The sequence below is a fragment of the Bemisia tabaci genome, chromosome 5, assembly GCF_918797505.1.
Source record: "Bemisia tabaci chromosome 5, PGI_BMITA_v3".
NCBI lineage: Eukaryota > Metazoa > Arthropoda > Insecta > Hemiptera > Aleyrodidae > Bemisia > Bemisia tabaci.
In genome coordinates this window covers 54708392-54721757 of record NC_092797.1, presented here as the reverse complement: position 1 = coordinate 54721757, position 13366 = coordinate 54708392, and the positions used below count along the sequence as shown (strand labels likewise).

At 40.4% G+C, this 13366-nt stretch overlaps 1 protein-coding gene across 1 annotated transcript in view; it reads left to right on the top strand.

Moving 5' to 3' along the window:
• The first annotated feature begins 991 nt into the window (after positions 1 to 991).
• Positions 992 to 13366, top strand: part of LOC109039829 (uncharacterized) — a 52915-nt gene continuing 40540 nt past the window's right edge. The window contains exon 1 of the mRNA XM_019055498.2: positions 992 to 1292. Coding sequence (XP_018911043.2) covers positions 1281 to 1292 — 12 coding nt within the window. The 5' untranslated portion in view covers positions 992 to 1280. The remainder of the gene's footprint in view (positions 1293 to 13366) is intronic.

Genomic DNA, 13366 nt, shown 5'->3' with positions numbered 1-13366 from the left:
GCGAGAAAAAGTTGTTTCGGGTCAAAAATTCGAAACAAAAATTTTCTGTTTAGGGTTGGAGTTGAAGTCCGGCAAAAACTATGAGATATGAATCGTTTCCGGAACCGAAGAAAACGTAGCTATCTGGAAAAACCGCTGACGCGATTGAAATTACAGTTGGCTCAACCAGATTACAGCTGGCTGAATAAAAATTGTGGTTAAGTCGACCATAGTTTTGGTTGAGTCATCTGAGCTAAGGTCATTTGAGGTCATCAGTGACCGATTCACAAGTCTATCATTTATGAAATACACGAAAAAAAAATGGATTCCTGATTTAACAATGAAATTGTTAAAAAACATGTCCGACATGTTTCCAATGTACATTTCAAAATAGTGAGATGCTAATTAAACCATGGGGCTGATTAAATTAGCATTTTTTCTATTGTAAAATATACATCGAAAATGCCGGACACTTTTTTTAACTACAAAATTGTTAAATCAGCAATATAATCTTTTTCCAATTTTTACGAAACATTGATTTTCGGGGCGCGGGAAACGCAATCCCCCCTTAAAAGCACCGAACGAGAGGACTTTCAAGCTTTTGATCGTGTTTGAACTTTTGTACTTTCAAACTTGTAAAGCTCTCTCGTCATGATGTGTAGGTATACGAGACATAGGACCTTAGCCCATTATCGAAGGAAATTTGGCAACTCTCGATTGTTCATACGGCGTTTTTCCTTAGCACAGCAGTATTGAACACCGTACATACGGTTCACACGACCGAACTTTTTTTCTGAGCGTGCAACCCGACAACACCGGGACTAAAAGCTCCAGTGTCAATGTCTCGGTCTCGGTAGCGGCCACCGTAGCACCCGATGCCTCTTGCCATCGAACTCCCCGTCAGCTTGGCCCCACCCCCCGTGCGGGAAGGGGGGGGGGACGAGCCCCCTCCGATTTTTCCCGCGGTGCGCGCCTCCAAGTTCCCGACTAATTATTCGAGCGTTCCGTCACGGCGCGGAACCGATCATCGCGCTCTTCTTCCCCGATAGAATTTGTCCATCTCCGATATTTTTAATTTCTTCCGCATCCGTGACGCTGATCAGTGCCGATTTTGCGCGGGCCCGTCCAAGGTGGAGGGAGCAGTGCCGATTTCGGAAGCGCGGATTTGGGAATTTGCGATTTTGCGGATTTGCGGATTCGGGGATGTGCTGACGCCTCGGTAACGACCGATATAGAGCCAGATACTCCCGGTTTCCGGTGTCGAGTGTTGTTTTTTAGTGTGACTCATTTTATTTGGGATTATGCCTCCTTGGGTGAGTGTTTTCGCTTTTGGTTTCTTTCAAGTTCACAACTTGAATTTTTTTATTCTCATGAATTTTTTTTAAAAAATGTTATTTGGACCGCGTTAAGCAGGATGGAACCAAGCAATGCATCAGCTATCGCCAAACATTTAGGAATTTAATGTTTTACATGAAAACGGTTGTGCAGATTTTTTTGCAAATTTCATCGAATTTTTTGCATAGCACGAAGCACATTTTTCAAAATTTTCAGAGGAATCCGTACAAATGTTCTCTTGTGACAAATCAAATTACCCGGCTAACTTTGGCAGTAGCTGATCGGCTACTGCTAAAAAAAGTATGGTAACATCTACTATAAGTCTACTAAATTTTTTACACGGTGATACTACTCAGTGAAAGTAACGAGAATTACGGCAGTATTCACTAGAACCCTGGTGATACTCACCATAATATGGTAAATGCTACCATTAAGTCTGGTTTTCATTACCATACTAGTACCGCTGTGTCTGAGAATGGTGAAATCTACCATGATTTTTTGCAGTGGATGTGGCTTCTTTCCTTTCTGCTAAACAAGGTCCAATGGTTTTCCGGAGGTATTAATTTAATGTTTTCTTCTAATGCTTTTTACATTTCTACTGGCAAAATATTTCAACACTTTCAGGTTTGAGACGATTTTGAAACCCACCCGTACTCATCCTAAATGGCTCATAATTAATTATAGATCCGGTTTCGAGTGTTGTTTTTGCGCGACTGATTTTTTTGCTTGAAACTTCGTGCCCCTGCTATGGCTATAAATGTATCGTTTTTATTTTTATTTTATTTTTTACTTTTATATTTTTTTCATATTTTTACTGTTCCATTAATTTTTAAGCGTGCCAGTAGGGTTCGTTTCTTTTAAATTAATAATAGTCATCAATGGAACACATTATTTGACTTAAAATCCATCAGAATACAGCAGCAATGAGGATAATATTTATGAGGAATATAGAAAATGGAAATTTTCAGGCTACCCTTGACAATTTTTTTTAAAAAAAGTAGCTAATAATATATTCCAAGATGATTCATAAAAAATACTCCCAAAACATCAATGAATTTTCAATGCAAAAACCCTCGCACAGATATTTCGGGCTATCTAACAAACGTGCATACCTACGAACCTTTTAAAAGAAAAAATACATTGATTTGTCAACTTTGCATACTTAATAAAAACTGGATAGCGTATAGATATTTTCAACCAACCTTACATTCTTTTTTTACACATGTAGACTGGTATACCTACACATTTTTCTCTCTTACACCGTCAAAAAATCTCTCTGAGTAATGTTCTCGCAAAATGTTTATAAAAATTGTACAAAAACTTTGACGAATGAAGGTAGAACTTTCCGCAGAAATTATTACAGTGCGTTTCACGTTTGCTTCGAATCATTCTCTCGAAAATCTTGTCCCTACTTTGAAACATTTCTATTTGGCGCACCTTAAAGGTTTTCCGTAGCCAATGGAATGAACTTGCCCCTGCCTGTAACGTCCTCTTTTGGCCAAATTTTCATCCGTGAACCCCCGATTCCGTCCTATCGGTTTTATTCAGTGGTGTGGAGTGCTTTGCGATATATCGGTTGATCTGCCATTTAAACCTACGCAAAAGGATCGATAAACAGATTGTTCGCAACGAACACCTCACTAATCGATTCTTCACCATGGCTGCAAATGGGGGGGGGGGGAGGATATCGATAGTCGATCATTCACGCCTCGCCACTGGTTTTATCTAGTCAAGTTCATCAGCGGGCTGATTATTGAAATTGATAGACAAAGCAATAGACAAAGAAGACAAAAAGGATTTGGAGGGATCCTATCGCTAGAATCGGGTGGTTGCAATGGACAAAGAAGGTAGGTAATAGACTAACTAAAGGCAACCCGCGAGAGACCCGACAGTTAGTCTACCTTTTTTCCCCCTTAGTCTATGAGAACCACCCATTTCAACCAATAGGATTGCTTTATACCCCCTATGTCTTCTTTGTCTATAGCTTTGTCTATCAATTTCAATAATCGGCCCGCAGGAGCTTTCATTGCCAAACTATACTCCTCTGCGGGCCGATTATTGAAACTTATAGACAAAGCTATAGACAAACACGACAAAAGGAATTTGGAGGGATCCTATTGGTGGAAGCAGGTGGTGGCAATGGACATAGGAGGCAGGTAATAGACTAACTAACGGCAACCCACTGAAGACCCGCCAGTTAGTCCATCAATTCTTCCTTAGTCTATAAGAACCAATCATGTCAACCGATAGGATCGCTCCTTACTCCCTATGTCTTCTTTGTTCATTGCTTTGTCCATCAGTTTCAATAATCGGCCCGCTGATATGTTACCGTACTCGCTTTAAGAGTATCTTCTAATACTATTGAAGACCTCACACCCGGATGGTGTAACATTTTTGGCGTGACGTCATTAAATCGGAAGGATACTGCCGAGGCATTCTGCCGTGCCAAGGAAGAACGCCGTATGAACATTCGAGAGTTGCCAAATTTCCTTTGATAAAATGTTTATTTCTGAGGAAAATTATGAATATTTTTCCTTGAAATTTTCAGGAACTTTAGATCAAAATACAAAGAATATTCCCTGAAAAATTGGAAGAAAAATATTCATAAGTTTACCAGGAAATTTTTGTTTTATTGAAGAAAATTTGGCAACGCCTGAAGGTTTATACGGCGTTCTTCCTTAGCACGGCAGCATTGTGAGCATGCGTATCGGCGGTGGCTTCCGATTGCGGCCCGCGATTGCGCAACCAAAATTGGGCCCCAACCAGACTCGCTTTTCACACACTCACATCATCGTGGGACAATTAGCGCGCGGCATCTGGAACCTGATGAATCTGGCTCGAGCTTTGGCTACGGCCGGCGCCACGCCGCGGCGTAATGGACCGGGCCACAACAATGCTGCTTTACGGCCCTCTTCGAGTGGGTCCTCGAACGAGTAATTATCGCACGTCAAATTGAAACGTGCGCTCACTAATGAAAACTTCGTAATCGGCCTACCAGAGGCGGATACAGCAATTTGGCAACACCGGATTCCCTCCGTTTAAACCTATGATAAATAATCGATTCTTGTCGGATCACCTGGCCCCTCCAAAAACCGATATATTTCCATACTGCCGTGCTCAGGAAAAACGCCGTATGAACCTTCGTCAGTTGTCGAATTTCCTTTGATCGAATGCGAATTTTCAGGAAAACTTGTGAATATTTTCCGCTCAATTTTCCAGAGAATTTTCTTCGTAATTAGATTTATATCATTTGAAAATTTTAAGAGAAAATATTCATAATTCTCCTGGAAAATAAACATTTTATCGGAGGATATTTGGCAACTCTCGAATGTTCATACGGCTTTTTTCCTTAGCACGGCAGCATAGGTTTAAATTGAGAAAAACACTTTTGACAATTTTCTGGATCCGCTAATGCGGCCTACTCTGCCATAAACGATCATGTTGGTGACAGTAATACTACCATGCTGACACAAATATTTTACAATCACAGTTACAATACTCTCATCTGGTTTCACTCACAGAGTTTAATGAATGAACTTAGTTAGAATTCAGGCGCGAAATCGCATTTATATGAGATATCCACGGAGACTTTAACGCAAGGTTAGAGCAGTTTCTCGTGTAGTATGACTTTCCTCCCCGGAATACATGCCATTGGCGTTTCTCCTTTTTTCTTCCTCTCCGTCTTTGAATTAAAACTTCAGAAAACTAAACGTACAATTTATAACGTTTTAAGGCTAAAAATTGATAATTTTCAACTGAACACTGTCATTTCAAGAAAAAATAATGACGCAACTGAACTACTGAAGAGCTTGTGACGAGATAAGTTTATTTTCCCATGATCTCGCTCTAGGTCTCACAATTCATGTCTTGTTTCTGAAGTGGCAAAGGACAGGTAAAAAAACACTGAGAAAAAAGTTTGGCCATATGAACGGTGCGTACAGTGCTCAAAATCGGCCGTTCTATTCAATTTCTGTGACCGAACTCTCGGTTTTGGGAACCACAGATCATGAAACCATGTTATTACTAGTTTATGCTATTATGGCTAAAATTTTTGCTAGATTTTCAAAATGTTTGCCAAATTAGCGTATGGTTTTGCTCTGTTTACCAATTATTTTGCGGAACTTACTAAAATCAATCGCTAGAAAAAAGAAAGGGGGGGGGGGAAGAAAAGACAAAAAGAAGGGAAAAAAATAAATAACATAACATAAATACATCGACATAAATTCAAACTAGGAAAAAGCTCAAATAATTAAAACTGGAAAAAGACGCAATTATAAAAAACAGTAATTTGGTAAAGAAAAAAATGAGAGAGAGTTAAAAAAAACGAAAATTTGTAATACATGAATAGGAATATGTTGAGTACAATTAATAAAGAATTTGAAACACAAATTACAGGATGAAATAAAAAATAATAAATAAATAATAAATAATAAATTCTGGTAAAATATTATAAGAATCCGTCAATAAACAAACATATTACGGACTCAGAGGCCTGCGATAGTTAAGAGATTGAATTTACGGGCCCATTTTTTCATTTTTCAGTTGGGTTTGAGCGCTCGGTTCTACGAACCGAAGATAAAGTTTACAGAGCCGAGAGAGCAGTCACATGACCCGAGGAGTGCGACTGATATTGAAAATCGAACTTTATGGTTCATATTACCGCTTTTTTTTCTGAGTGAAGAAAAAAATAGATGAGAAGTGAAAATTACAATATTGCAAGCGTTAAATCAGTCGTTGAACAGGTGGCTGTATCTAGCGTTGGATCGGTGAATGCAGTGAATCGATAAAATCAGTAAATTGGATGGTATTTTTGCTCTCCTCGGAGCACCTTGAGTCTTTCCTCGGCCGCGGCCGGTCACCTGTCTCTTATTGGCCGTGCGCAAATGCGTCGGTCGCGGTGAAAGTAACCATCTCATGAACCGGTTGCATTCATACCAGGTATCCGTTATCAGGCATTTACTTCCTAACATTCTTCAATGTTTAGTTATTCGCGTATGAATGGCAGTGAAATGTTGAAGAAATTGGCAGGTATCCGCACCGAAAAAAAAGTGAAGTTGGTTTAACATTCTGGATGTAAAAAAAGTGTGCGAGAACTTACAAAATGCTGCATTAACCGCTACAGCAGTTACTTTAATGATTTTAAGATGTAAAAATAACTGCTGTAGCGGGTATTCAGTATTTTGTGAGTTCTCGAATACTTCTTTTACATCCAGAATGTTAAGTCGACTTCACTTTTTTTTTCGGTGCATCATCGGGAGGGTCTCAGAATCTATTTCACGGATTAAAAATTGGACAGCTATACCATCTCATTATTTCTATTAAGATAATTTGCTCAGGGTAAATTGCGATCCGAACTTGGAAAAAATCTGGTCTAATCTAATAGGTGCCGAGGTTGAAGATGAAAGATTGGGTATCTAATTGCGAGAAAGCACGCAATTATTGTATATCGATGTGAATGGTCAATTTTTGTAAACATTTCTGATGGTTTTCAAACAAAATCGTTTAAATTATGCCAAATTTTACTAAAAAAACAGGAGTTTTAAAGGTGTATCAAAGTGTGCCTTAATATTCTACAGAGCGAGTTCAGACTTTTGCAAAATGTTCTAGACAAGGGGTTGGAGAGGGGAGCAAAATTCAGAATTTGAACCTGACATGCATAATTAAAATTTGAATTGAACAAAAAGAAATAAATGAATTAAAAAACAAAATAATTGCTCACGGCACTCTAACATAAATTAAGAACGATAGTGGTTCCTGCAGACGTACACTTTTTATCAGCAACCAACGGTATTCAATTGTGAAGGTTAGTTAGTCAATTTACGAGGGTCATCCAAAAAGTAAGGTTCCCTACCTTGTATCTTCCGAGCGAAACGAGATAAATCAAATCGGTATAAAGCACATATCAGGCATACTCTAAGCTTTAAAACAAGCTCAAGTTTTTGTAAATCGGTCAAAGGATTCGCGAGTAAACTTAATTTTACTGAGATAACCTCCTGTCGCCGCGTGCCCACCTCCGGGGTCAGGATGCACGAAGAGTCGATTATTGAAGACTCGGGTTATCGCCTCTATACATCACATCAACAAGGAATTTTAAGGTTTTCTTTGAGTAGGCCTTACCTTACTTTTTGACGTAGTCTCCACATCTTTTTTTGACATTTCTGGTATCATTACAGCAGCTTCTTGATGCCTTACGCGTAGAAGCTTTCGCCTCGACTCCAAAACCAGTCATTGACAGCGATCTACACTTCCAAATCAGTTGCTTTGCGTAGGGAAATTTTTCCCCAATCCTTCAAACTTTCTTACTTTAGCTTCATGTGACTTTCATTTGTTCCCGGGCGGAAAAACTTCCACGATGGAAGCGATTTTCAACCGATTCAGAGGTACAGATAGCTGTCAATGACTAGTTTTAGAGTCAAGGCGAAAGCTTCTATACGCGGAGGGCATCAAGAAGCTGCTGTAATGATACCAGAAATGTCAAAAAAAGATGTGGAGACTACGTCAAAAAGTAAGGTAAGGCCTACTTAATGAAAACCTTAAAATTCCTTGTTGTTGTGATGTATAGAGGCGATAACCCGAGTCTTCAATAATCGACTCTCCGTGCATCCTGACCCCGGAGGTGGGCACGCGGCGACAGGAGGTTGTCTCAGTAAAATTAAGTTTACTCGCGAATCCTTTGACCGATTTACAAAAACTTGAGCTTGTTTTAAAGCTTAGAGTATGCCTGATATGTGCTTTATACCGATTTGATTTATCTCGATTCGCTCGGAAGATACAAGGTAGGGAACCTTACTTTTTGGATGACCCTCGTATTACGACGATCAGCAACTAGAGGGAATCAAAATTCATGAGGAACTCCGTCTATGTTTCAAACAGAACATTCTCTGTATAATCTGTTAATTTATTTTATTTAATTTTATTTTGAATTTTTTTTATTCAATTATAAATTTGAGGAAGTCACGCGAAAATTGTGTATGTCTTCAACTGTATATCTAGAGCTTTGTCAATAGAAATTGTTGTCTCTATTTTCATCAGCTTGCCAAAGGTAAAGTTTTCTCATAACAGTATTCTCCTCCTTTTCTGTCCCTGCGTTTGAGTCTCCAATAGTGGCACACTTGTAAAAAAAACTTCTTGGACCAATGCCGCGGTGCATTGACTTAAGAGTGCAGTTTCTGGTCGCCGGATTTAAGAGTCTTGAACTCTTGTTTCAAGCGGATTTTGCATTGATTCAATTCAAAATCCGCTTGAAACAAGAAACCAGACTCTTAAATCCGGCGACAAGAAACTGCACTCTTGAACCAAGAGGTTCTTTTTACCAGTGCAAGGCGTGATAATTGACCATCGATATTTTCCCATTTAAAGCTGTATCGATTATTATGATGTTCGTTGAGAGCATCCTGATAACTGATCCTTTTCCATAAGTTACAATGGCAGATTAAGCGACAAGCTAGCTTTGGTTGAATGCGTTCAAATGCTAATAATGTTTCTCCAAAGTAAACATTTTTTCAGGGCCCTTGGGCTCTACATCTGACTCCGGCCACTGTTTGAACCAATCCGCGAGCACGTACTGACACTCTAGACCCAGTGCCACTGCTGCCTGGAGCCGGTGCCGCAGCTCTAGTTTGAGTCAATAGAGCGGCTCAGCGATTTGAACTTGTTCACAGCTCAGCTCGCGACATGCGACATCTGAAATGGCGAAAAGAGCGGTTGACAACTGACGAGAGTGACCGCTGGCGCTGAAAAAAGGAGTAGAATTCATTAATGGAGAAATCATGGCTGGCTACTCGGGACTCGGCACTCGGCCGCGGAAGTCGTCTCCGGACGAACGGCGAGGAAGCCGCCAGCCGGCCAACCTAATTAGGGGACATTTAGCCATAGAGAGATTAAAACATATCACACATTCATCCTAGCTCGAGTCGCTTTTCGAGCTTTGACACTCGCGTCACGAGATCTTTTCCTTCCTCGCGCGCGAATCTCCGAGAAGGACGAGACTCTTTCACTTGGCACCGAGAACTCGAGAAGAAAAGCACCGGCTGCATTCATCACTGCCCAATGAGCATGTCTCGATGCGAACGTTGCAAGAAGTTGGAACAATATTGATTATAAAGTCGCAACTAATAGTCCAGTCAACGAAGGGATTTTAGTGGAACAAACTAGAAAAAAGCTGAATTTTTTACCATAGATTATATACTTCAAAAGTAGTGTTTTCCGAAAAGTCCTCACTTTTACCCCCTCTGCTTACCCCCCCCCCCCCAGCCCCTCTAAAGTGCAAAAATTACCGCTTTTTTTAAACCTCTCTATCTCCTCGCCTAATTGTGATAATCAATCGTGGTTTGTCTTAAAACACTCCTTAAATGTTGAAGATTTTTAATATTCCTCAGTAATAAGTTATTGCAACTCTAAGTCAACTTTTGATCGATAAATGCCGATTTTCGGCGATCCGTTTGGAAGAAAAGTTGCAGCTTACAACAATTGTATTGCATGAGCCTTGCAACTTTTAGACGTTGCCAGAATGTTTAGAAATGCTAAATTTCGTCAACGTTGTCAAATTTCTGAATTTTACCGCAACTTAGCGAAAATTCTCAAGAAAGGTTAATTTTGAAAACATGACAATTTTGAAATTAGCGGACGTTGCCGAAATCCTCAAAAAGTCCGGATCTGCAAATTTACAAAATTCTTCGAAACTGAATTTTTTTTACGTTGTCAGACAGGAAATTAAAAATTTTACCTATGTTGCCAAAATTATCGGAAAGAGTGAATTTTTACCAATGTTACAAAATTCTCAAAAAGTCTTGATTTTTACATCAACGCCGCAAATCTCGGAGGTTCTTGATTTTTCCAACATTGCCGAAATGTTAAAAAATGTGAATTTTAAATAGCGTGCCAAGTTTTTCGAACTTTTCCAGCGTTGGTAGAATTCTTGAAAGTTCATATTTTTACTATAGATCTTACCAAAACTGCCAAGCGGTTGGTACTTCTTTCGACTCTAGATATTACTAAATTTGCAATATTCTCGCGCTCCTTAAAATCGAAAGAGAGGCAACCAGCAATACTTTGAGGTTGAAACATGTTTCAACTTAATATTGCAACAAGTTCCAACAATGATAGCTCCTTAAGAGGAAAGAGTAGGCAATCTGCACGCCAATTTATTAGTTGCAAGAATCAAACGATTTTGTTGCAAATTGTTGCAACCTCTGCTACTTCTGAAACAAACAACGAGTTCGAAAGGAGAAAAAACTTCAGTTACACGAACTAATAATTTCAGTCAGCGCTTCTCGGTTCAGAAGGCTGAGCGCCGTATTTAAACTCGTTCTTTAAAAAACTCCTTTCCTTAGGGGGCCATATGTATACTTACGGTTTACATTGTCATTAAGAGCGAAGTTTACGCAGATCCGCCACTAAACATCATCAAATCAGCAATTCCGTCGAATCTCGAATAATATTCAATAGAAAATCTCTAAAAGTATATAGGTGCTTGCGTGGGATTTTAAAGGGAACGGTAAAAGATCAAAAATATGGAATAAAAAAATACTGCTTATGCAGTTGACAAACTAAAATTAGGTATGGATCATCCTTAAAATTTCCCAAAACTTACATTTTTAATTTTTGGTAAAGGCAAATCATTTTCCTTCCGAGGATCTGCTGGTGGAAGTTACTCTATTGAATAATTCGCGAGACTCGTAAGAAAATTACCTTGGAGAATATTCGCCTTGCATTTCGCAGGCAGTTAACATATTTTTTATACAATCTAATATTTTTTTCCGACATTCAGACCTAATATCTTCTTCAATTTTTCAAATTTTGGGTTCAAACTTGCGCAAGAATTTCCAACAATTTTGCATTTGCAAAAACCTAATGAAAATTTTGTCCCGGAAGATGGGGTCCCTCTTCACAAGTCCCGCGAAAAATGATTTTTTTTTCCAACTTTAATCCATAAGATGCGCTTCTCTTTTTTTAATTTTCTCTACTTCTTCTGCCTCTTCTTCTTCTTCCCTCCTTCTTCTTGTCCTTATTCTTCTCCTCCTCCGTCCCCTTCTCCTTCTTCTCGTCCTTCTCCTCTCCTCCTCCTCCTTCTCCTCCTTCTCCTCCTCCTCCTCCTCTCCTCCTTCTCCCTCCTCTCCTTCCCTCCTCCTCTTCTCCTCTCCTCCTCCTTCTCCTCTCCTCCTCCTTCTCTCCTCTCCTCTCTCCTTCTCCTCTCCTCTCCTTCTCTCCTCTCCTTCTCTCCTCTCCTTCTCCTTCCTTCTCTCCTCCTCCTTCTCTCTCCTCCTCCTTCTTCTTCCTCCTCTCCTTCTTCTTCCTCCTTCTTCTTCTCCTTCCTCCTTCTTTCTTCCTCTCCTTCTTCTTCTTCTTCTCCTCTTTTTCTCCTCCTCTTCTCTTCTCTTCTTTTTTCTTCTTCTTCTTCTTTTCTTCTAATATACTCTCAGGAGTATAGTTGGGAGGAATGCGTAGTATTGGTAGTTTTTTATTGTAAACGGGACTTGGAGCCGAGCGGCCGGCCTGCGGAGAAATTACGAATTCTGGCAGAATCTCAAACTGCATTGCATGACAATATTTTACATATCACTTTCGAAACTCGACTGCTCTGGGTTGGCGTCGCCTGCGCGCGTCCTCGCCGACCGCCACCGCCGCTGTCGTAGTCGTCGTCGTCGTCGTCGTCGTCGTTGGACCGGGAGTGAGTCCAATAACTCCTAGGCGCCTCGGCGGCTGCATCTTTCAAGAAATGTCTAAATTCTCGCGCACTTTCTTCGTGCTCAATGAAACGGTGAATGCTAATCAGAGGTATATCCTCCTTCTGGGTCCGACCCCAGCCCGGCCCGGCGGCCCGCCCGAATTCGCTTTTCTTGGATTTCTCTTCCTCGCCCCGCTCGCGGTTCCTCCTCCATTTGCCCAGACGCACGCCAAGCCACGACGCGACGTCTGACGTCTGACGTGAGCGGGGAAACTCCAAGTTGGTTCCGCGAGTCCGCACCCGGCCTCATGCTCAGCCATCCGCCCATTTAACCAACCCACAGCCGTTTTCTCAGTGAAAATAAGCTTCCAAAAATAATGACCTGTTTTAGCTCCTTTTCAGGAACCTGTGGGCTGATTGTTGAAATTGATAGACAAGGCGATAAGACAAAGAGGACATAAGGAGTAGGGAGCGTTCCTATTGGTAGGAATGTGTGGTTCTTATAGACTAAAGGGAAAAATGATGGACTAACCAATGGGTCTCTCGTGATTCGCCGTTAGTGAGTCTATTACCTACCTCCTTTGTCCATTGCGACCACCCGCTTCCATCAACAGAATCCCTCCATAACCTTTTTGTCTTCTATTCTCTATAGCTTTGTCTAACGATTTCAACAATCAGCCCGCTGGAACACGATATTCTAGAGACATTGCAATGGTATCTTGACTGTGGGTATACTGACATGTTATTGTAACCAAGAAAGCTGCAGCGATCAAATTTTTGGCATATGGTTTGCTTCAAAATTCGACTGATCTAATTTAGATGAAATTACCGACTCAGCTTTATACAACCGAAAAATTAGTCTTATGTTCGTGTGTTTGTTATCTTTGTATCTATAAAAAAATGTTTATGAGAAAGCCGTAATAAGCAAAACTTTACGTTCAAAAAGAATATCCCTCAGAGGTATCATTCCACTAAAGAGTTGTATATAGAGTGAAATTTTCCGCCAATTTCTAGCATTAAAATTTATTTGCTGTGCGTCCTAAATTCCATCATGGAAGTATGCAGAAGGCGATTAAGCAACAGCCAGGCGATAAAGTATACATGCTAAACGTTACTAATTACGGATGCTAGGACTTAGTGAGTTTTTGGACTACTGCTCTCTTTTAGTAGTAGTATCTTGCTTCATTTTGCGAGGAAAGCTCCGTACTTTTGATGGATGCCAGCCATTCCTAATATATTAGAGCGCCCTCAGTTTCGTATGATACTGTGCAATACCTCTGGTGTGAAATAGTTGCTTCAAGCGCCGTGGCACGCTGCGGCGCGGCAGGCGGGCAGCTAGTACGAAACGCGCTTTGGCGCCTACAAACCTAACAGGGATACTTCACA